Source organism: Crocodylus siamensis, chromosome 6 (genome assembly GCF_052110815.1).
Source record: "Crocodylus siamensis isolate JL-2025a chromosome 6, ASM5211081v1, whole genome shotgun sequence".
NCBI classification, from domain to species: domain Eukaryota; kingdom Metazoa; phylum Chordata; order Crocodylia; family Crocodylidae; genus Crocodylus; species Crocodylus siamensis.
The window spans coordinates 63,954,803-63,979,021 of record NC_143400.1 but is presented as its reverse complement, the minus strand read 5'-3'; the positions used below and the strand labels follow the sequence as shown (position 1 = coordinate 63,979,021).

The following is a 24,219-nucleotide window of genomic DNA, read 5'->3' as shown; positions in this document are numbered from 1 at the left end:
AGCCTTTTAGGCGTCAACATTGCTCTCAACTCATATTCACCTGATTATCCAGTTTGAATTTTCAGTCAGTCTTTTCCAATCATTGCTTCTTAGGACAGGGTCTCCTAGCCAGGAAGAATGGGTCTGCATGCTTTGTTCCTAGATGTAGGACTTTACATTTGTCTATATTAAATACAATTTTTTTTATTTGCACCCAGGTTGCCAAATGCGTGGGTGAGTAGTTCAAACTGTGTCATCTGCAACTTTTTAGTTATAATGTTTTATTTCAGGTCATTAATAAAATTATTATATTGCACATGGCCAGCAACTGATTAGTGTGGGGCCCTGCTAGAAGTGCACCCATTTGATGATGATTTCCCATTTACATTTATATTTTGAGTCATATTATGTATTGGAAAACATACAGTATTCTGGGCCATACAGTATTCTGGGCCCAGCTTCTGAATTTGCTGATCTAAGGAATGTGGTCTACCAGCTAAAATGCTGAGCCAGGCCACAAAGAACTAGCATATGCTCTGTGGTCTTCTCTCAGCTTGTGCTAATTAAGAACACATGTCAACGCTGACCTTCCAGGAGAACAGATCTTGTACTGTATCACATGTGCAACCAGCAGCGTGTTCTTTACACCTATGGTAAATGGCAGTATTTGACCTTAGCTCTTTAACAAGTTTGTTCCTTGTTTCATGTCTAAAAAAAGATCGGTTTACCTAAACTTCCTGATATCCCTGAGAATGATGGAGAAAAGGGGTGGTTCAGAAATTCAACTTTAGCATTGTTAACAAAGGGTGCAAGGCTTGGTCCTCTCTGTTTTGGAATAACATCTCATTTCCAAAGGTTAAATTATCTCTGATGGAAGTTGGTGTATAACCAAGGTCCAGCCTTTGTGTAATATAGACTTTACCGTCAGCTGAAAGACAAAAGCATGATGCAGTTTCATGCCAAAGGCTCCTTGGAAGTATTTTTCTTGTGATTTGTACTCATTCAGACTAGTAGTTATCCACATGCCTTGCTTTTAATGGAAAGATCAAGAAATCTATATCACCAAAACTAGCCATGAAAAATCATGGCAAAGAAAAAATTGCATAAAATGCTTAACTAACATAGGATTGCTTTTATTTTATGTTATTTTATTTTATTTAGCTGAAATAATATCTCTGTTTTATTTACATTTTCTTGGTCACATTTTCCACTGTAAATAAATTACACCAATATAAAGCCACCAGTATACGCAGGAGGAAGCTAAACAGAACAGTAACATGAGAAGAATCCTTTCTATGGAGGATTACTTAGATGAGAGATCTTCTTTATCAGTTTGTGGATCTTTGGTATATGATCCATACCAAGAAAGTAGTCTTAGCACCAGTTATGGATGTGTCTACATAGCATATTTGTTGTTCCAGGCATGGACATATTCAAATACACCAAACCACTCCATGTGTGTTAACCAAACTGGAACTAGTATAGCTGCAGGTGAACTATTTAGCACTGCTTCTAACTCTTGTGAATGCAACTAACAATTCAGGACATGCCACAGAGTACTATGTTTAAGGGCATCCTGCCAAGCATGATAAGTTTATGGTATAAACTCTCTGATTCCTATATCCTATTTATTTATGTATAGTTCCTGGAATAACTCTTAAAGCAATATTTCTGAAGACATTTGACCATTTTCTAGCCATATTTATAGCTGTTCATGAGTGCGACCAATTAATGGTACAATGCAGCAGCAGTTGGATATACCTGAATTGACTCTGAATGAGTTAGCACAGGTACTGATTGCAGTACAGCCGTAGTAGAATGATACTCTCTCCCCAGGCTAGGTAGCCTTGCCAAATGGTACAGGATATACTGTATTTTCTTGCATACAACATGTACCTTTTTTCAAAATTCAGCTGTTGGAAATTGCAGAGTTCATTATAAGCAAGGAAACGTGATAATAGCAGTTTCTGTGTCTGCCCAAGAAAAGCAAAAGAAAGCTAGAGTGCTGTACATGCGGCTCCATAGCTGCTTGCTGTGGACACTAGTGCAAAAGCTGCTACTCAGTTACCTGCTGTTTTTTACCAGTATTTTCAAGGAAAGTTCTTTTATTTTTTTTCTGCCCTTCAAAAATGAAATCTATATCTTACTAGGTCGGGAGTGTTGTATGTGAGAGAATATAGTCTTAACTCAAGCAGACCACCAGTGAACATGATTGTACTGCTTCTAGTACCTACCTTAGCTTGCTCAGTTCTAGGCCTGGTATTTATGCAGCCTTACATTGTGCCATGAAGACATTCCCCAAAAGACATTAATGCTTTATCATATAAGAGGCAGAAGAGCCTGGTAGCTTCTACCTGCCTTTCAAATGGCTACTCATTCTACAAATCCATAATGAGTTAATTGTTGTATACTTTGTCTGCCAGTTCAGAATTTAACCTTTGTTGTTGCTGTTTTTTCAGTGAGAAAGATGAAAACACCTATGGGGAAGTTTACATATGACATCTGATGTCAATAGTGTTTGCTAGAACAACTTGTAAATTGAAATTTTGACTTTGTGGATTTCAGTAGGGCTAGAATTTCACCTTAACACCTAGTTTTAAGTCTATCAAATTCAGAGATAAAAGTCCCACAAGAATGTGTAGAATCTCTCCTTTACTCGATTTGGGAATGCATGATCCATGTACTTCAAACATTACAGTAATTGGAATTTTGATCTTCTTAGTATTAACTGCAAGAAATGTTGCAATTGCTTTAGAATCTACTTGCTTGTCTTGCAGTCCTTTTTGACAGTAAGGTGGGTTGATTTCAACAGACTTCTGTTTGTCACCAAAGCCTGTTCTCTTCTGCTTTTAGGTTCGGAAAGAAATCCCGGCCTGCAATGTACGATGCAACCCCCATTGCTTATGAAGATTATAGCCCGGATGACAAACCTTTGGTTACACTGATTAAAACAAAAGATTTATAATCTACTGTATCTTTTTTGGATTATTTTTCAAAAGGATGGGCTACCAAATTAATTTAAATATTTTTAAGAAGAAGAAAGCATAAGAAATTAAAAACATTAGATGTTACAGAATTTTCTGTAGAATATTTAAGAACTAATTTTCTGCAGCTTTTAGTTTGAGAAAAATATTTTAAAACTGAATTCGTGAAGTTCATGAATTGCATTTTAATGTACTTTCAGCTCTATAAACTGTAAGCTTATAATAGTGTGTGCTTTTTCATGGTAGACACTATTACTCAACCTAGATGAGCTTCTGTGGTTGTAACAGAACAGAAAAACAGTAACTGATGAAGAGTTTCTTTTTGACATTTCAGTGCCAGCTTTCTCAGTAGAGTTAGGAAAAAAATGTGAAGCATAATAGGATGCATAATATATCCATTAATTTAAAAAGTCTAAAATGTTTGTGTTGTGAAAAAGAAACTAGTAAATTTATTATTACTAATCTGAATGAATTAGCGTTTGCCTTATTCCGTGCATGGATAGATGAACTTACTTCTGCATTATTTTCCTGAAAGTTGCTGAAACATATTCTTGAGTTGATGTTGGTCATTTTTGTAATAGTCTTCAAGGTAGGCCTTGTAAAATAATATATAATTAAAATGCCTCTGGAGGCAAACAGGAGGCCAGATCCTCTACCCATTGAATTATTGGCGAAATTTACAGTGCCTTCATTGTGTGCAGGATTTGGCTCTAGGATTGGACTGAATCTATATTTTTCTTTAAAAGTCAAGGTTTTTTATTTTGTGAGTAAAATAAGCATATGGTTTGAGCTGTTTGTTTCTCAAAGGTTGTTAATGTACAGTATTGTTTCATTAAATATTGTGTATTTCTCATAGTGAATCTTATTTATAGACAGTATGGTTTTTTCTGTGGCTGTATTTGATTGCGTATGTATTTCTTCAGATTCTTGCTTATTTCAGAAAATATTGAATAAATGTTATCAAGCCAAAGTTGCAGCTGATCATTTTGATTTCATTCATTTTATGTTCCTTGAAACTTATACATTAAAAGCACCTGAGTAATCCCTTACAATACCAAAAGAAGACTAGTTACTTAACAGCTGCTGTCTTGAAAACAAGAAAGGCTCTGTATCCTGGGATGTGGGAGACCCAGATTAAAGTCCCTGTTTATCCTGATTCACAGTGATCTGTGATAGAAAATCCTGCTCTGAATCAGGCAGAACCAGGAAACTGGGTCTTTGACATCCCAGGTTAGTGCCCTAATCCAGAGGCAATATGTGCTTGTTTTCATTTCAGTGCAGAATAAAAATAGCTGTTAAAACCTCAAAAGTTGCTGCAAAACAGAACTTGAGCCATCTGGCCAGCTCAAAACACTAGCACTCAATGAGTGTGGTGACAGTGAATTTAATGGACTCAGATTATCTGTAGGAGCAAAAACACAATGCTTACAAAGCAAGAACAAAGATATGCTTGGTCTAATCTTTCAAAAGGAAAAGAAATAAAGTGCCTCTAAGTGGGTTCCAGTCCTGCAATTCAGCCTACACAGGAAGCACCCAGCAGCTGCATAGAGTCAGCTGCAAGTCTGGGACTAGAGAAAGTGTGACACAAAAAGATGCACTTGTATGGCATTGGTTCTTTCCTTGAGAAGCCCCCTCATGAAGTAGGATGGTATGCACATCAGAATGGAAGTTAAATGGCACAGATGCGTGAAGAAAGTTTGGCACAATGCCTAGTCTAGGTCCAGACAGCATTGCTACTTCCTCACTTCTGTGATCACTGCTTTCCATGTAATCAGATAAATCAAGAAAAGAGTCTGCCTTAGTGGCAACTGCAGAAGAGAATGGGATATAGATTAACTTAGTCTATTCCAAGTCCCTTGCAAAGTATCCTCTTAATAGTGATTCAGGCCAGGTACACACATTGCACTTAGCATGTTAAGTGCACAGAAAGTGCTTTAGAACTGTAACCGATCAGATGTTCACAGCACTGAAAGTGCTTAATCTAAGTTAACCCTCAATGAATGTGGTTTTGGACTAAAGCACTTCAGTTTAGAGTGCTTTTTTGCACATCTTTATCGCATCCATCTCACTTGAATGTAGGTCACATTCTGCTGCCATCCCAGGGGCCCGTCACTGAGCAGTTTGCTGGTGTTGGCCAGTGCTTGTCAGCTCCTGGGCAAAGGACAGACATTACATATAAATCAGTTTAAGTGATCAGAACCTGGTTTAAACAGAACAGACATTCAGTGCACATAAACTAGTTTGAAAATGGCTGAAACCAGTTTGAGATAAACCTGGTTGAATGTAGTAGCTGGCCCAGAGGACGAGGAGGGGATATGGCAGGGGACTTCAGCTTTTCCTCTCCCTCCTTCCCCCCACCTCCCGTGGGGCAGGGGACTTCAGCTTCTCCTCTCCCTTCTTCTCCCCTTCTCTCCCTCTTTCCCCCTTTCCTCAACCCTAGTACCGGCAGCCGCAGCTTGGTCTGTGCTCAAGCCATCCCCTCCCAGCAGGAGGCTTATTCCTCTGGATGCTGCCCCCAGCCCAGACTGAGTGGCGGCTGCCCAGCAGCCTGACTTCTCAGAACAGGAGGGGAGAGAGTTCCTCTTCTCAGCCTAGATGCTGAGGCGGGGTGGGGGGGAAGGAGGGAGAGAAGCTGAAGTCTCCATGCTCCCTTTCAGCAGGCCCAGAGGATGAAAAGGGAATGTGGCAGGGGACTTCAGCTTCTCTTCTTCCTCCTCCCCCTCCCCTTAGTTGACTCAGAGATAGAAGGGGACATGGCAATGGACTCTCCAACTCTGCTCCCAGCTCGGGGAGGGGGTGGAGCCAAGCCCCAATACAGGCTCCTGGATCCTCCCAGCCAGCCCTGGGGCTGAGAAGTGGAACTCTCTCCCCTCCTCTGCTGAGATGTCAGGCTGCTGGGCAACCACCACTGCATCTGCACTCAGGGCAGTATCCAGAGGAATAAGTCCCCTCCTGCCAGAAGGGTACCAGGGCAGCAGCCTGACTTTGCAGCACAGGATGGGACAGAGTTCCTCGTCTCAGCTCTTCTGGCTTAGCACAGATCGAATGGTGGCTGCTGGTACCTGGGTTGAGGGGAGGGAGGCGGGGAAGAAGAGAGAGGAGAAGCTGAAGTCCTCTGCCATGTCCCCTTCTCATTCTCTGACCCAGCTGAGAGAGGGGTATGGCTCCCAGCTCTGGGTAGGGAGCCAAGCCCTGCTGTGGGCTTCTGCTACCCACATGCCCCACTGGCCTCAGCCAGCCCAGGTTGAGAAAGGAATGTGGCAGGGGGCTCCAGCCCTCCAGTGGTAGGGCGGGGGCACAGCCAGACAGGGCCCCTTCCGGGGGGGGGGCAGGGATGGGGTTATTCCTCCTCCCTTCAGGGTCCAGTGGAGGGGATAGCAGGGGGCCTATTCCCTCGCAGTGAGCGAGCATGGCAGTGGTGGCAGCAGGCAGACCCAGCTGCCAGTGCAGGTAGAGGGGGGACTAACTCTGCTCTCCGCCCGCCTCTGCCTCAGCTGCAGCAACAAGGGAGGAGTGCCTGGCAGACTGGCTCAGGTCCCTGTCTGCAGGATAGAGAGGGGGAATTAAACCCCTCCCTGGCCAATTCAGCCCAGACTAGGCACACCCCACCCCAACATAGTTTCCCTGCAGCCGAGAGCATGCTCTAGCATCTCCTGGTTTCTGGCGTGAGCAACTCTCCCTGCACATTGCCTATGGCCTTAGTGAGGCTGCTGCTGGAGTACTGTGTCCAGTTTTGGGCCCCCCACTTCAGGAGGAATGTGGATAAGTTCGAGAGAGTCCAGAGGAGGGCCACCCTTATGATCAAAGGCGAAGACAGCAAGCCTTATGAGGAGAGGCTGAGGGACATGGGACATCTTCAGCCTGGTGAAGAGAATGCTCGGGGGGGCTTGGTGGCTTCCTATAAGTATATAAGGGAGGGGTGCATCAGGATCCAGGAGAACCAGAGATCTCCAAGGGATAACTAGGTCTAATGGCCACAAGCTTCTAGAAGGCTGATTCAGACTCAATATAAGGAAAAACTTCTTTACAGTCCGAGTGTCCAAGATCTGGAACAGACTCCTTCCAGAGGTGGTACAAGTACCTACTCTGGACTCATTCAAAAGGCATTTGGATGTTTATCTTGCTGGGATCATTTGATCCCTGCAGACTTCCTGCTGCTGGCAGTGGGGCTGGACTCGATCTCATGAGGTCCCTTTCAGCCCCTAATGTCTATGAAATCTACGAACTGCAGGCATATGCTCACAGTTCCTCAGTCAGGGAGAATGTTTGTCCTGTTACAGACTGGTTTAACCTAGGCAGGTTAGACTAACCTGGAAAGGTTGAATCAAGTAATTCTCTGGCTTTTTGAATGTCTGTCCCTGGTGAGCACTGGCCTAGCCCCACCCCTGGGCTGTCACAGATAGGAGATAAAAAAGGCTCTGTCTCCCGGGGGGTAGGTGAGAGTCTCTCTGCCCTGTGGACACCACAAGCTTGAGGGCTCAGTTTTTGATTGGGGGCAGGCCAGGTCCACATGGCAGAGAGGCTTTGTCTTCCCCTCCCCCAACCTAGTTCCTGGTGTGGCAAAAAGCCACGCTGAGCTCCACACTTTACTTCTGACTGCTGTTGTCAGGAGGCTCAGTGGGAGGGTAGGGTGGGAAGGGAGAATCTGTGCCATGTGGACCCAACCCAGCCTTCCCCTCAAGACCCCAGCCAGTGAGCTGTGGGGGGGAGGGGCTTGTGGTGGGGGGGCTCTGTTCCCCCCCATCCCATGCCAGCTGATGCTGACAGTCACCAGCTGATGGGGGGTGGGGGGAGGAGGCAGGGCTTGGGAGAGACTCTGGCATCCTCCTGAGAGGGTTACGTGACTGTCTTCCACCTGCTGGCTTTGGCCAGTGCAGGCAGGCACTGAACATGCCCACTGAACAGTGAATGTCTGTTTGGTTCATTCATGCTCTAACTTAGAGCACTTTAAGTAAAGTGCGATACAGCACTTCTATGAGAGGCTTTTTGAACATCTGCACTTAGCTGAAGTGTTGCAAGTTTCCCATTCCCTGGTGAGCAAAGGTTGCATATGCAACAGGGTATAGGCTACTAGGCTTGTGCACAAAGGGACCTCGCTGCTGGCTGTGTAACCATTAGGGGTGTGCGAAATGGGCCATATTTGATTTGGATTCAGATTCAGCGTGAATTGGGGACAGTGATTCGATTAGTTGATTTGGATCACTGTCCCCGATTCAATTTAGTCGAATCTGAATCTGAAGATTCGATGCTGATTCAGAGAATCAACAATTCGGCCATAGGCACAGCTTTAAATGTTTTTTCTACATACTTTGAGGTACCAGGCATGGCTCATGAATACTGCAGTGGTGGAATAGATGGAGCATCCCACAGGAGTGGGGTGAGGGGCGGGGAGGAGGTGTGCGCTCAGCAGTGAGCCTGGAAGTTGACCGGATGTACTTCTGGTCCACTTTCAGGTCCACTGCCAAGCACTTGGTGGGGCCCTCTGCACCCCTCTTCTCCCCCGGCTCCCTGATCGGCTGTGGGGGGACCCTGGGTGCCCTCCCCAGATCCAGGAGGCACCAGTTGCCAATCTGGGGGGACAGGGGGCAGCCTGCAATGTGCTCCCTGTTGGACCTGGAAGTGGACCAGAAGTGCTTCTGGTCCACTTCTGGGTCTGCTGCCGAGCGCTGTAGGGACTCCCCCATGCTCCTATGGGATGCTCCATCTGTCCCAGCATTCATAAACTGCCTGCTACCTTGAGATATGTAGAAAAAACATTTAAAGCTGTGTTTATGTCCAAATCATCGAATCTCTCTGAATTAATTTGGAGGGCTCCCATTCACTTCAGAAAGATTAAAGGGTCTCCTGATTCAATTTGGATTCGGAGATTCAGCCACCGAATCGAGCTGAATCTCTGTCAAATCAAATCAGTGGCAGAAACTTCACACAGCCCTAGGAACTATGCAACTCACAGAAATCCCCAGTGGTCAACCCAACTGCTCAGGATGGTTTCAGAATTTGCCTGTAAAGGCATATAAAATAGCATTAATTGAAAAGGCAAATAAAACTGCCTCATGTTGTATTTTCTGTCTGGAGCACATCTGGCATGTTACCGTTACTTTTGAATCTCATTGTACCTACTGTTTTTGGTTACAAACACAAAGAGGCATCCATTCTGGTTTTCGGCATCCTACAAATGCTTGTCAGGAAGTTTGGCTGTATTGTAGTGAATCAGACCATTGGTGTTAAAATGTAGATTTTATTGTGTGTGTGAAATCAACTTACTTCATTTTAGCTCACAAGCCAAAAATAGTGAAGACAATCAATATAGCGGGAGCAAATGAAAAAGCAAAACAAAACAAAGCTCCAGTAGGTGCAAACTTCAGTGCTCTCTGCTAAAGTAGAACACAAAATGGACTATAAAGGTGTTCTTTGTTAGAGACACCCGAGCTCTAAGCACACATGTTAGTAAGACCAAAATTGGATTTGAATTATATCAATGCTAAATGCATTCCTTCCACCTTGTTGCTACTAGAATGACTTTTTACTGGATTTTTTTCTGGGAGTTATTTTCTTAGAAACTTGAAGCCACATTCTTAAACTGGATTGTGGTTCAGTTTTCCATGTATTGTCCTATACGGTAAATAACAGCTTGCACCTACCACCTGGGCAGATGTCTAGCTAAACATGTTGCATGTGAATAAAGTCTAGTTCTGCTCCTTCCTTTCTGGCTTGGTAAACACCATTAGTGTCAGCCTCCAAGTGCAACTGTGGCTGGGCACTTTTAACAGAAGCAGTGCCACCCAGAGAACAGCACAGAATCCACTGTCCTGGGGAGCCGGTCCATTTTGGGGTATTTGACTTTTAATTAATTTGCTAAAGAAGTAGAAAATAATAATTAGGATATTAGTCTCAACAGTGATAAGCTATTGGCTTGCCTTTAATAAAATCTACAAACCTGTACACAAGTATGGAAAGAAGCAATTCTGCTGTTCTAAGGAGAGTACGTATTAGGCTATATCTTACAAGGGAGGTGTTGCAATGAGCAGTTGCCCTTCTGCATACAAATCACTCCCTGGTAACAATTCTGGACCATTCTGTACCTCTCTTGAATGACTGAAAGACAAGTAATTTGCAAGGAGCTATTTTTCTGTCAGTTTGGAGCCTCTAGCTCCTGTAAATCATCCTGTGCTTCCTGTGAATTGTGTTTCGGAAATTACTTTTGCTCATTCCAATTTATGTTACTGAACTCTGACAGCATGTTATGCATATGCTGTACCTACATCTCTTCATTTCAGAAGTATTTGTAAGAGCTTCTCAGATTGATCAGGCCTGGATGGTAGAAAACTTACCTTTAAGGCCAGCCCTATAGGCAGACCTTATTCATGATTGAGCAGAGGCACTACAGCTTCTGTAAAGCCCAAAGGATAACGTCTACTCCAAAATGGATGCTGAAGCTCTGGGTACTTTGTGGGGAATATACAGCTCTTGAAGTCACAAGGGCTTTCTGCCTTCCTGAGGTAAAAAACCTCTCTGGAAGTGGGTCTGCATTGCCCCTTAGTCAGGCCTACATGCAGGTTGTACAGTATAGCCACTATCTCTTGGAGGCAGATTGTCAACTAGGGTGCCACACCCTTGGGTGCCTGGAGATCCTTTCAGAGGTGTTGCAGGATGCCATGCAATGTTAGCACTGTTAGGTGTGCAAACATGATTCTTTACTGTTCCTTCCATCCAGGACCAACTGCAGCTACTTTCTCAGCCTGACAAAGGGGTTTTCAACCCTAAAGCTGGCATCCCGGGCAGCTAAGCTGAGCTCACTGGGAGCCTCACAACTGCACTGCAACCAGCAACCATCAGGCCTGTCAGAGACGTGATAGGTCTGGGCGTTCCCCAGCCAGGACTTTGTGTGTGCGTTAGCTGGAGGTTATGGTGCCCCCTATCTGCCTTTCACCAGGGGATGCTTGGTCCTGGCATTTAGGGGGCTGCTGGACCACCAGCAGTCCCACTGGGCCTCCCTACCCTGGCAGGGTGCAGTTTTAGTGGTCATGCCCAGGACCTGGGGCCTCCTCCTTCCCCATAGTCCCAATCCCATACCTCCAAGTTCATCCTGGAAGGGGAATGAGCTCAGCAGGGACATGCTCTTCCTCTGCTGGCTGGTGATGCAGTTAGGGGCCCGTCCAGCTGAGAGCAAGGCATTCTTTGGCTTTTAAAAACCTCAAAAAAGGGAATTGGTGCAGATGGAGTGAGGAGGGTGGCACTTAGTTCATCTGCACCTGGAGCTTGGGGAACCCCAGCGCGGGAGGTTCACCTTTAGGAACACCAGCTACTCTACCAAAACAGGATGCAAGCAGGTGCGGTGGAGTGTCACAACATCCCCAACAATGCTGAACACCCTCTCGCTTGGCACACTAGTCGGTGGACAGGACAGGTGTTGCTGGGCAACTGTGGCCAGATCCTGCCACATCTAACTGAGGCTTGCCCAGTAGGCCAAGGGGTCACATTCCAGTGGCTCCACATCCTCAGTGAGATGGGTAGCCACCGAAGCCTCAACGCTACCTAAGGCTGGGGTCTGGTGCGTTTGAACCCCAGCATTGAAGCTATGCCCATGGCCCACACTGGCAGTGGCTGGCGTGGAGGAGACTGGATGGCACTGGTGCTGGTGCTGGGAGTGCTGGCATGGGAAAGTGGATCCCCCTCTTCCACATCCCCTTGCCTCTGCACGTCGACCTCCCTACTTTGTTGACCAGCACCTGCATCCCGTGATCGAGAGTTTTGGGGCTGGCAGTGCACATGCTCCCCCTTCATCCTCAGCTCATACATGCCCACCATCATGTGGATCATACTGGACCACAAGGGATCCAGCTGTCTCCTGATGCCCTTCTTCAGCTGCCTCACCAGTGTCTGCACATCTGGTGACAGCGGTCTGCCCCAGCCAGGAACACTGATCCCCTGGAACTTCTCCATTTGGTTCTCAAGTTCCCTCACTAGGGGGATCACCTGGCTGAGGAGGGCATCACCAGTACTAAGGGTCTCGGTGGCCTCGAGGAAGGGCTTGAGGACCAGCAAGATCTGGGAGATGGCACCCCACTCAGCTCTGTTCAGGGGGTCGCTGATCCCAATCTCCCCAAGCAAGGCCATCTCATGGATGGCCTTCTGTTGCTTCACCAGCCTCTCAAGCATCAGGTATGTGGATTACCATCAAGTCTTCACATCTTGTACAATTTTGTGCTGCGGGATGCTGAGCTCTGCCTGTTTCTCCTGTAGCATCTTGCCTCCCTTGATGCTGCGGTGGAAGTAGCCCGCCACCTTCCTGTATTTCAAAATCAGCTGGCTTGTAGCAGTAGTGGTGGTGGCACTGTCACTGGCAGCCCTGTCCCCCTCCAAGGCATCCCTCACTATTAGGTGCAGCCTGTGTGCTAAAGCTGGCATCATGGACAGCCCTCACCATATTGGCCCTGTTGTCAGTGACCATGAATCCACAGGTGAGTTCAGCCTGCCCAGTGACCCACCCCTGCACCATGCAGTTCATGGCCCCCATGATCTCACTTGCCATGTGGGTCTCATCCAGCACCTTGGCTCACAGTAGAGCCCACCGACAGCCTGACTGATTGCACCAGTGTCCTGTGAGGGAGAGGTGGGCATGATCGCCACCCTGGCTGCTCCAGATGTCCGAGGTGAAGTGCAAGGCTACCTGTGGCCCTGCCTTGTGCAGCTCCTCCCTCAAGTACTCCCTGCATGCCTCATACAGGGAGGGCACCACCATTCTGCTAAAGGTGGTGCATGGAGGCACTTTGTAAGATGGGGCCAGAAGTGCTATGAACTTCCTGAACCCTGGCCGCTCAACTAGGAAGAAGGGGTGGCTATCCAGAGCAAGCATCTCCCCAGTGCTCTGGATGATCTTGGTCACCATGGAAATGTGCTCCCCGTTTTGTCCACCTTTCCAACACTGATCCAGCATGGCTTTGGGGGCCAGGGGGCTTTGGAGGGAGCAGGGGACTTCCCTTTTGGCACTCTTGCACTGGTGCCAGGTTGAGCAGGAAGAAGGGCAAGGGAATGCTGTCTCCTCAGATGCAGCAGCATCGCTGTGGTGGAAAAGTAACTCATATCCTTGCCATGGCTCACGTGCCTTCAGCAGTGTTGGCAGATGGCAAACCTGGGATCATCTGCCAGCTCAAAATGCTCCCACACTACACTACTCCCCTGCTTCTGGGTTAACGGTGAGGATCCTGCCTTATCCCACCCCTCAGCAGGCTGAGGGTCAACAGCAGGAGGAAATGCCTCAGCTGAGCCACTTGGCTCCACAACTTCAGTCTCCTCTGAGGTGCTGCTTTCAAGAGGAGAGCTGGGTCTAGGGGAAATTTGAGGGGTGTGGAGCACAAACTCTGATTCCCCCTCAGTCCCCAGAATTGCTTGAGGCAGCGCACTCAGCATCCCAGTTCCAGCTCCTTCTCTGGCAGTGGGAGGCTCATGCTGATAGAGGACATTGGGGTGGAAGAGGCAGTGATCCCACTGCTGGTGCCTACTTCTGGACTGAGGGCAGGTGGTGCAGGTGCAAGGACATCAGGTGCAGACACTGCGCCCACCGCCTGGCTTCCAGTGGCAGCACTGATGTCACGGCTGCTCGGGAACCCTGTGTTTGGGTGGGGGGATTGGTGGGGGAGACTTGCAGCTCTAGCTCTTCCCCTACCTGCTCTCCCTCCCCTGCTAGAAGACCTGGCACCTGCCTTTCCAGCACACTTAATATTAATCTTTCCTGTGCTGCAAAAGGTCTTTCTGTGTGTGTCACTCCTTTTGTGTTGTATGTTTTATTCCCTCTGTTGCATACGTGTACTGGACTCTTCTTTGATTGTTTGTTTCAGTTAAGAGTTATATAAAAATTGTGTGCTGTCTGTCTTCTTCTCCTATGAATATCTGATTTACCTTCTTTATATTGTGTGTGTATGTGCGTGCGTATGTGTCCAATCTGTGTGCCTCCCTGCACAGTGATGGATCACGCTGGCAGGGAAAACACAGCTTTCTTACTTCAAAGTTTGCAAACCCCCCCCCCCAAAATGCAAATATAAATTGAAAGAAATGAATTGAATAGTACTAAGAGATGCTACACTAATCTAAGCTAAGCTAAATCCTACCCAGTCCTTTCTAACAACAAAAAGGAGCAGGCAAATTCAACTACTGAGTAAAGCAGCCAAGCTGAGATGACTGAGTCTGAGTGTAGCTTTCTCACACAGTTCCTGAGAGGGAACAAGCTTGCAAAAGACACAGCACACCTCCAGACAGCGGCTTTTATGCTGTTTCTGGGTCCCTCCCCCCAGACACTGTCACTGGAAAGGCAGCCAGAGAGAAATCCTTCTCACTGGCCACCTACATGTTAGTCTCCTCTCCACCCCACATTCCCCTGCCCTCTTCTAACTTTCACTTTCAGCATCTGAAGCATCCGAAGCTTTTCCAAACCACTTCAGACAGCTTGAATGAGCCAGTGCTTCTCTCCAGGCATGCTGCTTCAGATGCTGAAGAGTCCAAAGCAGCCCCAGAGCTGAAGTGCAAGCCAAAGCCTCGCACAACCTCAGTGTATAGATCATGTGCTTCAGCGGGTTTTTTGGCACTTTTATCTAATAGCTGATTTAATAGCTGATTCAATCAGCTATTAGATAAAAGTACCAAAAAGCCCCACTGAAGTGCCCTATCTATACAGTTTGACCTGGCGGGGGGGGGTCAAACTCATGCCCTTCCCTAAGTACTGTGTTGGTTTTTTTTCCACATCTGTCAGTGGCCATTCTGCTCTGTTGTGATCTTCCTGAGTCCTTTGCAACAGGAAAATTATTCTAGTATTTTTCCATAGTCAAAACATGAGTGAAAACTAAGAGCTGGCATTTTTTGAGGGGTGCCTTGAGTCTAGGGAGGGGTGCCTTCAATCTAAAAATGTTCAGAACCACTGATCTAAGACAGCCAAGAGGCTCAGGGCTACCTCCCCATCCTACAGCTTGATTTTATACTAACAATAACTGCTTGGAAAAGTACAGTAATATTAACAATACTGGTCAGTCCATGTAGCTGAACCTATGTAAACATACCCTGTGAGAGGCAAGGGGCAGCAGGCTATACTGCTGTAAGCAGGGAAAAGACAAAATAATGCTGTATTTAAGTTTCTAACAGTATTGTTGTAACTCAGCCCATGGACTGTTTGTGAGGAAAGAAGAAGGATGCTGGCTATGGGGAACTGTCCCTGAACTAGCTGCAACCTTGGGTAAGTACTAAGTTCCTACTCCGTGTGCATTTCTCCTCTTTTCCTACTTTTCAGAATAGCCAATTTACACGTTCAGAGAGGCCTCAGCTTTATGGACCAGTGAGTGATTGGAAGCAAGCCCTGGCCACTCCCCGCTGAGATGTGTCGTGCGTTGCACGGTCAGAACCTGAGGCACTGTGAGGAGGTTCGTTTTGCTTTTAAGGGAGGGAGTAAGGTTTTCTCTAGCTACGGGTTACGGAGTCTGTTGACCGCAGACTAGGGTACAAGATTTATGAGTTGCAGTAAAGAAGCTTTTATTTTTGTTTACTTACACGCTGATGATTGAGAGCATAGGCATAGCAGCTTGATTTAAACACTTTCTGTTTCAACTATCTGAGTTACAAAGCAGACTGCTAATTCTCTCTTCGTTGATGGATCGTAAATTGGGTCGATGCGCAGGGGAGGGGTTACGCCGGGAGATTAGGTGGTGGAGAAGCAATATCGCGGTTGGCCGGACCACGGCAGACAGGACTGATTGATTGAGTCCTAAAATGGCTTCTGCCGTCATTTGGGATGGGCGCGGTTTTTAAAGGTTTCACCTTTTCTCTCCCCCCCGTCACTGTTGACGTCAGATAGTATGTTGTTTTTTCGCGCCCCTTTCTAGTAAGGGGGGTGACTGGGTGAGAGACTTTGTGCTTACGGCACTACAGTCGGGTGGAGTACAAGACAAGATGGTCAAGTCTAATGTGAATGAACTGTAATAAAAATGGCACAAGTCTGATTTTTCCAATGTAAATTGTATAGAACTCCAGTGGCACAAATGGAATTACCCCAGCAGGATGAGAAGAGACCCAGGATCCACATAACAGGTTTTGTTCAGGTATTTAGGTACCTAAAGATGCATGTAGGCCCTTTCCAAAGCACCTCAATGCCTAACTCTCGTTTTAAATGAAAGCAAATTAGGTGCCTTGGCACTTTGGAAATCCAAGTGGGTGCTTCTTTGCATCTTTACAAGCTTTAAAAGTCTGTACAGCAGGAGGATGAAAGTTGAATACTTCAGTAACAGCTGTCTCAGTGAACCTCCAGTTACAGCTGAGATGTTCTCAGTCCTATCTCATCTTGATTTCTGGAAATAGCTTGGCCTTTCTAAGAGTCTTTGTTGAGAAATCAACCGCAAAAGATGTATTTTTTAATAACATTAAGATCTTGATGGAGAATAAATCCAACACCGCTGAACATTCCTCTGTATCACCCCTGGCCTCTGCTATCAGCAGTAACTTGAAGAATCTGTTTGATCATATTTCTATCCACATCCGGAGAGCTGCTGACATTTTTTTCTTATTGTCCTGTTCAGCCTGAGCTTTCTTTGAATAACAGTTCATCATTATTTGTTTAATGTCAGGTTCTATGGAAATGGACCATCCATAAACTTGAGCCATGCAAAAGTAATTTTCACTTTAGGTTTCTCCAGCACACAAATAGTCCTGATTCTAGAATTGTTTATAATTTAGTTCTTTGCTGCAACAAATATTTTGGCCACTTTTTCTTTTCCTTCTGCACCATCCGCTTCAAAACCCCAACAGTGTTCAGGGCTGGCTGCCTACTATCATATATATCAGTGGGAGCCAATTCTTCAGTAGGCATACCACAAGGTAAGGTCCGTCCCCTCCCCAAGTGCCATTTCTATCCCCTTCTCCTGCCCAGTCTGTTGATCTGCTCTGAGACTGCCAGTCGCTGGGTGAGAGAGAAAACTTGGCCCAGAGTGGAACTAAGGGAAGCCCCACAGACATACACATACCTAAGGGGTAGCTGACTATCAGCTGGCGAAGAAGCCAGCAGATTGCCTGCCAGGAGCACCAGTGGGGAGACATGCAGCTGTGGAAACTGGAAGGAGGAGAAGAAAAAAAGTGAAGCTGCCAGGCCGCAACACTCCCTGATGGGGGTAAGAGGAGCATAAAAAGCTCCTGGGGGTTTTGTGTTTACTTCTGTTGTAATACCAGTGAATTGCAGAGGGAGTGTAGGTGTGGGGGAGCTTCCAAACAATGGGGCTTTGCTCAGACTCACCGAGCCAGCAAGCCTTGCCATCCCTTAAAGGGACAGGCCCTAATATTGAACTGTGTTTTGGGCTGTAACTATCATATGAGTGTAAATCCTGCCTATAAAGGGATTATATATCATCATGGTGAGCTGCCTCCTGTTTTGTAGATCTCAAACTCAAGAACAAGTCATGGCAGGCAAGTAGGTACTAGAGGCAGTAACACCCCCAGGTGAATTTCAATATGGGGCGTATACAGTCAAGGGCACTTTCCCCAACTCTGCCACATTTGATCTTCCTTCTATTTCTTCCATTGTCTTCATTGGCAATTCCACCCCCCACCTGCCAAAGGCCCTACAAGGGCTTTCTGGGCAGCTCTGAAAGGAGTGTAAAGGCAAAGCTGATGCTGAAGCAGCTTTATACCTAATAGCTACCCCTGATTTAAGGCTGGATAGGGAATGACTTGGTCCTCGGTCAAAGTTAGAACATCCTAAAGGCTGCTATAACTTGCAGTAGCTTGTAATGAACCATGTGAACCATTATGCTTGTGAGGGTCAACAGTATGCAGTGTGGTCTGGCTTGACGCACTCCAAGACCCCTTCTCACTCTTGATATGTCCCCTAATGGGTGAAGGGAAGGACACAGAATGCATGACATTAATTGAACTTTCCTCTACTTTTGGCTGTCTAGTTATGGCAGCTTTACTGTCAGTTCTTTGGTGCTGTTCCTGTGCTGTAGAATAAGATAAGTGAAAGCTAAGCTCTGACTCCTTATTTTTATATCCTCTCACCGTGAGTCATTTCCAGTAGTGTAACTGGTGTGGGGAACCAGGGCAGCAGACCTGTTCGCTGTCTTTGTGGTGGGGCTGCTTTTGCAAGTTTACTTTCTTGTATCACTTCTGCAACATAGGAAGCATGACCAAAAATGAACTCTCTCTAAAAGTCAAGTTTCTGGACAGCTGGGTACATTTGTGAATTCCAATTTTCAAACCTTTCAAAAGAGGGTAAGACAAATATTATAAATAAGACATATTATAAATAATTTTCCTCTTTAGGGAAAAATAAACCAACAAGAAGGCTCTGTTTGGCAGATCTTTAGTGAAAGAATATAAATAAATAAGCTCATAGAGTAAACTTCTTTATCTGAGGAGCTGAGCAGAATGGGCAGTGAAGTTAATCATTTAGAAAAATAAGCTACTCTGTTGTGCTTTGTTTCAATAGCAGGCCAGGAACAGGCTAAAGAAAACAAGCTGGTGTAGCACTTTAACCTTGGATTTTATGCTGCAGGTTCCCACAACCAGAGAGATCCTTTTGATCAGACTGAAGTTACACCAAGTTTTCCAGGAATATGCCTGTCTCTGTTTGTTGTGTGTACTAGCAGCCAAAGTTGGGCTTCATTTCCTTTGGAATTGTTTCTTTGCACAGCACAGCGCCTTTTCTAGCAGAGCAGAAGTAGAGGCTGTGCATTCTTGTCTGCCTTCCTGAAGAGGAGATCTGCTGTGAGATTTTAAACCCGCTATAGAAGTCTATCTTGTCTGCACTGTTATTAAAGTGTGTGGAGCTTTTTCTGATCTCACAGTGATGTAAGTCATAGTTAAATCTATTGATCAGTATAAAGCTAAGAAAAAGGTGCAGAAATGAACCATCCTGATGTGCAGGAAGACTAGCAAGTATGGCAGAAAACCAGCTTGACTTAGCAGGGAAACCTTCAATAAGCTAAAACACACAAAACAAAGCTTACAAGAAATAGAAACTTGGACAAACCAGTAGGGAGGTGTATAAGAGTATTTCTGGGGCATGCAGGGATGAAATCAGGAAGGCCAAAGTGCAACTGGAGTTGCAGCTAGCAAGGGATGTGAAGGGTAACAAGAATGGGTTTTACTAGTATGTCAGCAACAACAGGAAGATCAGGGAAAGTGTGGGTCCCTTAAAGAATGGGGAAGGCAACCTAGTGACAGATGATGAAGAAAAGGCTGAGATATCAATGCCTTTTTTACCTCAGGCTTCACAGGCAAGGTCAGCTCCTGGACTACTGCATCTGGCAATACAGTTTGGGGAGACGGTGAGCAGCTGATAGTGGAGAAAGAACAGGTTAGGAACTATTTAGAAAAGCTGGATGGGTATAAGTCCATGGGGATAGATATGATACACCCAAGGGTGCAGAGGGAGCTGACCAATGTGATTGCAGAGCCACTGGTCATTCTCTTTAAAAACTTGCGGTGATTGGGATAATTGGTAAAGGGCAAATAAAGTGCCCAACTTTAAGAAAGGGAAGATGGAGGATCTGGGGAACTACAGACCAGAAAGCCTCACCTCAGTCCCTGGAAAAATCATGGAGCAGGTCCCTAAGGAATCCATTTCTAAGTATTTGGAAGAGTCGGTGATTAGGAACAGTCAGCATGGATTCACCAAAGGTAAGTCATGCCTGACCAACCTGATTGCCTTCTATGATGAGATGACTGGCTCTGTGGATGTGGGAAGAACAGTGTTTGTGATATACCTTGACTTCAGCACAACTTTTGATACCATCTCCCACAAAGTCCTCGCAAGTAAGCTAAGTAAGTCTGGATTGGATGAATGGCCTGCAAGGTGGATAGAAAACTGGCTGGATGGTCAGGCTCAGGGTAGTAATCAATGGCTCAACGTCTGCTTGGCAGCTGGTATCATGTGCAGTGCCCCAGGGTTGGGTCCTGGGGCTGGTTTTGTTCAATATCTTTATCAACAACCTGGAAGATGGGATGCAGTGCACCTTAAGCAAGTTTGCAGATGACACCAAGCTGGGGAAGTAATGGATATGCTGGAGGATAGGGTTAGCATTCAGAGGGTGCATTTACACGTGCTACTAATGTGATGCAATAAGCTCCAGAGTACTTTGAGCATCTACATGTGTGCCCAGGACCACAGCAATTTTAGTCAGCCCTGGGCTGGCATGGGGTATGGGAGGTCAGCCCCAGGCTTACTGACTTACAGCAGAGTTAATTAGTTTACTGTGCCCTAATACCAGTACACGTGTAAATGGTGATGTTTTACTGCAGAGCTAATTAGTCAACTCCACAGTAAAGCACACATGTAGATTTACCCAGAGTCACCTAGACAAATGGGAGGATTGGACCAAGAGAAATCTCATGAATTTAAACAAGGACAAGTAAGAAGTCCTGCACTTAGGATGGAGCAATCCCATGCATCAGTACAGGTTGGGGACTGATGGACTAAGCAGCAGCTCTGCAGGAAAGGACCTGGGAGTTACAATGGACATTAAGCTGAATAAGAGCCAACAGTGTGCTCTTGTTTCCAAGAAAGCTGACAGCATACTGGACTGCATTAGTAGGAGTGTTGCCAGCAGATGGAGGGAAGCGATTATTCCCTTCTATTCGATCCTGGTAAGGCCACATCTGGAGAACTATGTCCAGTTTTGGCCTCCCCATTCAGAAGGGATGTGGACAAATTGGAGAGAGCCCAGTGGAGGGCACCATAAATGGTTAGGGGGCTGGGCCACATAGCTTCTGAGAAGAGGTAGAGAGAACTGGGCTTACTTAGTCTGAAGAATAGAAGGCTGAGGGGGAATTTAATAACAACCTTGAAGTACTTGAGTGGTGATTTCAAAGAGGATGGAGCTAGCCTGTTCTCAGTGGTGGCAGATGACAGAACAAGAAGCAATGGTCTCAAGTTGCAGCAGGCTAAGTTTAGGTTAGATATTAGGAAAACATTTCTCAGTAGGAGAAAGCATTAGAATAGGTTACCCAGAGAGGTTGTTGAATCTCCATTCTTGGAGGTTTTTAAGACCTGGGTAGACAAAGCCTTGTCTGGGATGATATAGATGGGGATGATCCTGCTCTGAGCAGGGGGTTGGACGAGATGATCTCCTGAGGTCCCTTTCAACCCTAATTTTCTCTATGATTCTATGATAAAGGGCATGTTTCTGATTGCAGCTACTCTAATTTCATTGGCTTCAAGTAAGTTTTAATTTACATTGGCATAACTGAGATCAAAATCTGAGTTCATGAGCCAAATGCAAAACTGGTATGAAGTGTTGTGTACATCACATACCTTGATTTGCACAGGGCAGCGTGGCATAGTGGAATTTATTATAATGGATTAGTTTGGTACATGAGGAATGATGGGTTCCCACCTTCATTTTAATGGCTGACCTTGAGAACATTGTTAATATGTAAATTCCATAGAACTAATCTTTCCTCCCTCTCCAGTTTCATGCAACAGTCTGGAAACCTACAGCCTGAAGGACTGCTTCTGTCACTTGTACATGTGATGCCATTAATATGTCCATGTGATGAAAATGTCACTTTATGTGGCTTAATGAAATCACAGTGTACACGTGCAAGACTTGCGGGGTTTAAGTGACTTTGCATTGTTGCTAACTACAGATGTAGTTTAGTTTGCAACTTTGCAACTTGCAACAATGCAGCTGTTAGGCATCTGGTGAAGGCAGAAGCAGCAAGGGGCCTGATTCTTTTTTTCTGTGAAGTCTACTCACCTCTCCTGCAGCTGGGGGGTGAGCTGCAGGGTGCCCCAGTCCCTTCTCTCTGTCGCAGTAGTGCCCCATGGGGTTGCCCCGGTGGGCTGCTGGCAGGTCAAGTGCTGCCCCAGCTCAAAGGCAGCAACCAGGCAGATCCAAATCTTCCCCAAGCCCGCTGGAGCTTCCAGCACCCAGTGCACAGTCCCTGCTGCTTTCCTGCTCCCTGGCACCACCCAGGAACCAGCTGGCTTGCTCCTGGGCTAGTGTGGAAAGGTGGTAAGAGGTCAGCTGGGTGTCCTGGCAGCTGGTGAAGGCAGCAGGGACAGTGCATGGGGCCCTGGAAGCCTGGGCAGGCTCAGGAAAGATTGGGCTCAGCAGGGCTTCTAGCACCCTGTGCACTGTTCCTGCCAACTTCTCCAGCCACCAGCACACCCAGCTGCCCTCCTGCCACCTCCCTACACTACCCTAGGGGCAAGTTGGCCTGTTTTCAGGTGGTTCTAGGCAGCAAGAAGCTGGCAGGGACAGCACATGACAGTGCTAGAAGCCCTAGCAGGGCCAGGGAAGAGTTGGATCTGGCTGGGCGCTGCCTCCAAGCTGGGACAGTATTCGGTGCACTAGCAGCCTGCATGGGTGGCCCTAAGGGGTGCCACCACTGCACAGGGAAGGACCGTGGCCTCCTGCAGCTCAGGGGCTGCTTGGCCTACCAGCAGCTCACCCGACAGCCATGAGCAGGCTCTGGTTCCAACAAAAAGAAAAAAAAAAGGATTGGGCCCCTTGCTGTAACATGACAGAAAAATTGAAACACTTTAGTCCTCTGGGTTTTATTCTATGCCTCACCCTGTCAATTTAGGGGGCATAGAATAAAACCTTGGGGATTAAACCCCTGTCACGTGTACAAGTGCCCCAGGACAAGACCTTCAGAAATGCAGACAAAGCTTTGTCAGCACAGCGTCTCTGCTGTGAAACAGGAAAGTAGGATGAATTTGTGCCTTGTCTCATGTCCATTTCCATAAATCCTTTGTTCAGTAGAGCTGCTTCTTCTGTTCCTTTGCCACAGATGTTTTCTCTGATGAACAGCTATATATGGAATGCAACTACACCAGAGCAGCCAAGGATGCAATCCCAACTGAATGCAGCTCTACTTGAACCATGATATTCAGTGCCCAAATATCAGTGATTGATATCATACTTCAGGAGAATGTGTTGTTTTGCAGCCTAAATTGACCTGATGCCCTTGAGTTGCCTGTAAACCATGGTCTCACATATTTGTCTCTATTTCACTATGTTAGTATTTCAGGAATAATTTAAAATCAGGAACATCGTGGAGGCTTTTCTTAAGGGAAAACTTCTAACAATAACAGGGACAGAATATGTTCTTGTTGAAGTATCATGACAAAGATGCTTCAATTGAAACATTCCAGCAGTGACTGGAATGAAACAAAGTGACATGGATCTGACAAGAGCATTTGTCCACATAAGAAGAAAAAGAAAAGCACACTTTCTCAGACTCTGACAGCTGGGGACACTTCCATAGTTGAAGTGAAAAGGTTCACTGAAGCCTTTGTGCAACAAAGGCTTCAGTCTGGTGCAAGGTAGCACTGTCTAGAGGCTTCATTTGTATGGGGTGGAGCCCACAATATTTTATTCTTGGGTTCTGTGCCACTGACTTGCTAAATGACCTTCAGCAATCTCTTAGTGTCTCAGTTTAATCTAAATGCAAATTGTCTATAATGGTATTTGCCTTCTTTGCATTGTGAGAAGTAATTAATATTTCTAAGGTACTCTGAGATGTTTACATGAAAGGCACTATGTATAAATATGAATGATTCTAAAACAATATGGCTTGAAAGGTTCATTTAGCTGATAGTCAGTCACAGTTATTGCATTTTAGCACATGTGGCATTCATGAACTTCATACAAAGACTAGCAAAGGAAATATCAAACCAGATGTACAATATGATTCATACTTTGTAAAAAGCTAAAACACTATTATTGACTTCCATTGCCTACTCATTGTGCAAACTTAGTTGAATATTTCTTCCCACTTCCTTTGGACAACTTTTGAAATTTAACATACTCATCACATTTTAAAAATAGCCTGCCTGTGTGATGACTTAGCTTACATTATTATTAAAGGAACTGATATATAACAGTATAATTACTAGCAACTGCAGTATAAGAATTAAATGTCATACCCCTGAACATAGGAAACCACAATGCAGAACCTACTATGGTTCTTCTTTGGTTCCATCTCCAAGTCTGACTACCTACAAACTTCAAGACAATATTTAACTAATGAATATTAAGGTACTGAGTCCAATTTCATGCCTAGTAGAGCTCTATTAACTTCATTGAATTTCTACCATGGATGGCTTTCTCAGTGTAAAAATTCACAGTACATGTTAGTCCTTTAATCTTTTCAAATATCATGGTATAGACCAAACTGCATTGAAATGATTAGAGTGTATGTGTGTGGCTGCATCTACACACATGCTTTATGGTAGAGTAGACTAATTAGCCACAGAGTAAAGCATCACTGTTTACAC

General features: G+C 45.7%; 1 protein-coding gene across 2 annotated transcripts in view; it reads left to right on the top strand.

Moving 5' to 3' along the window:
- DNER (delta/notch like EGF repeat containing) overlaps nt 1-3,923 on the top strand; it is a 352,845-nt gene extending 348,922 nt beyond the window's left edge. For both annotated transcript variants that reach the window (XM_090054479.1, XM_090054478.1), the window contains one exon: nt 2,833-3,923. In XM_090054479.1, the coding sequence (XP_089910605.1) occupies nt 2,833-2,944 (112 nt within the window). In that variant the 3' untranslated portion in view covers nt 2,945-3,923. The remainder of the gene's footprint in view (nt 1-2,832) is intronic.
- The last annotated feature ends 20,296 nt before the right edge of the window (nt 3,924-24,219 follow it).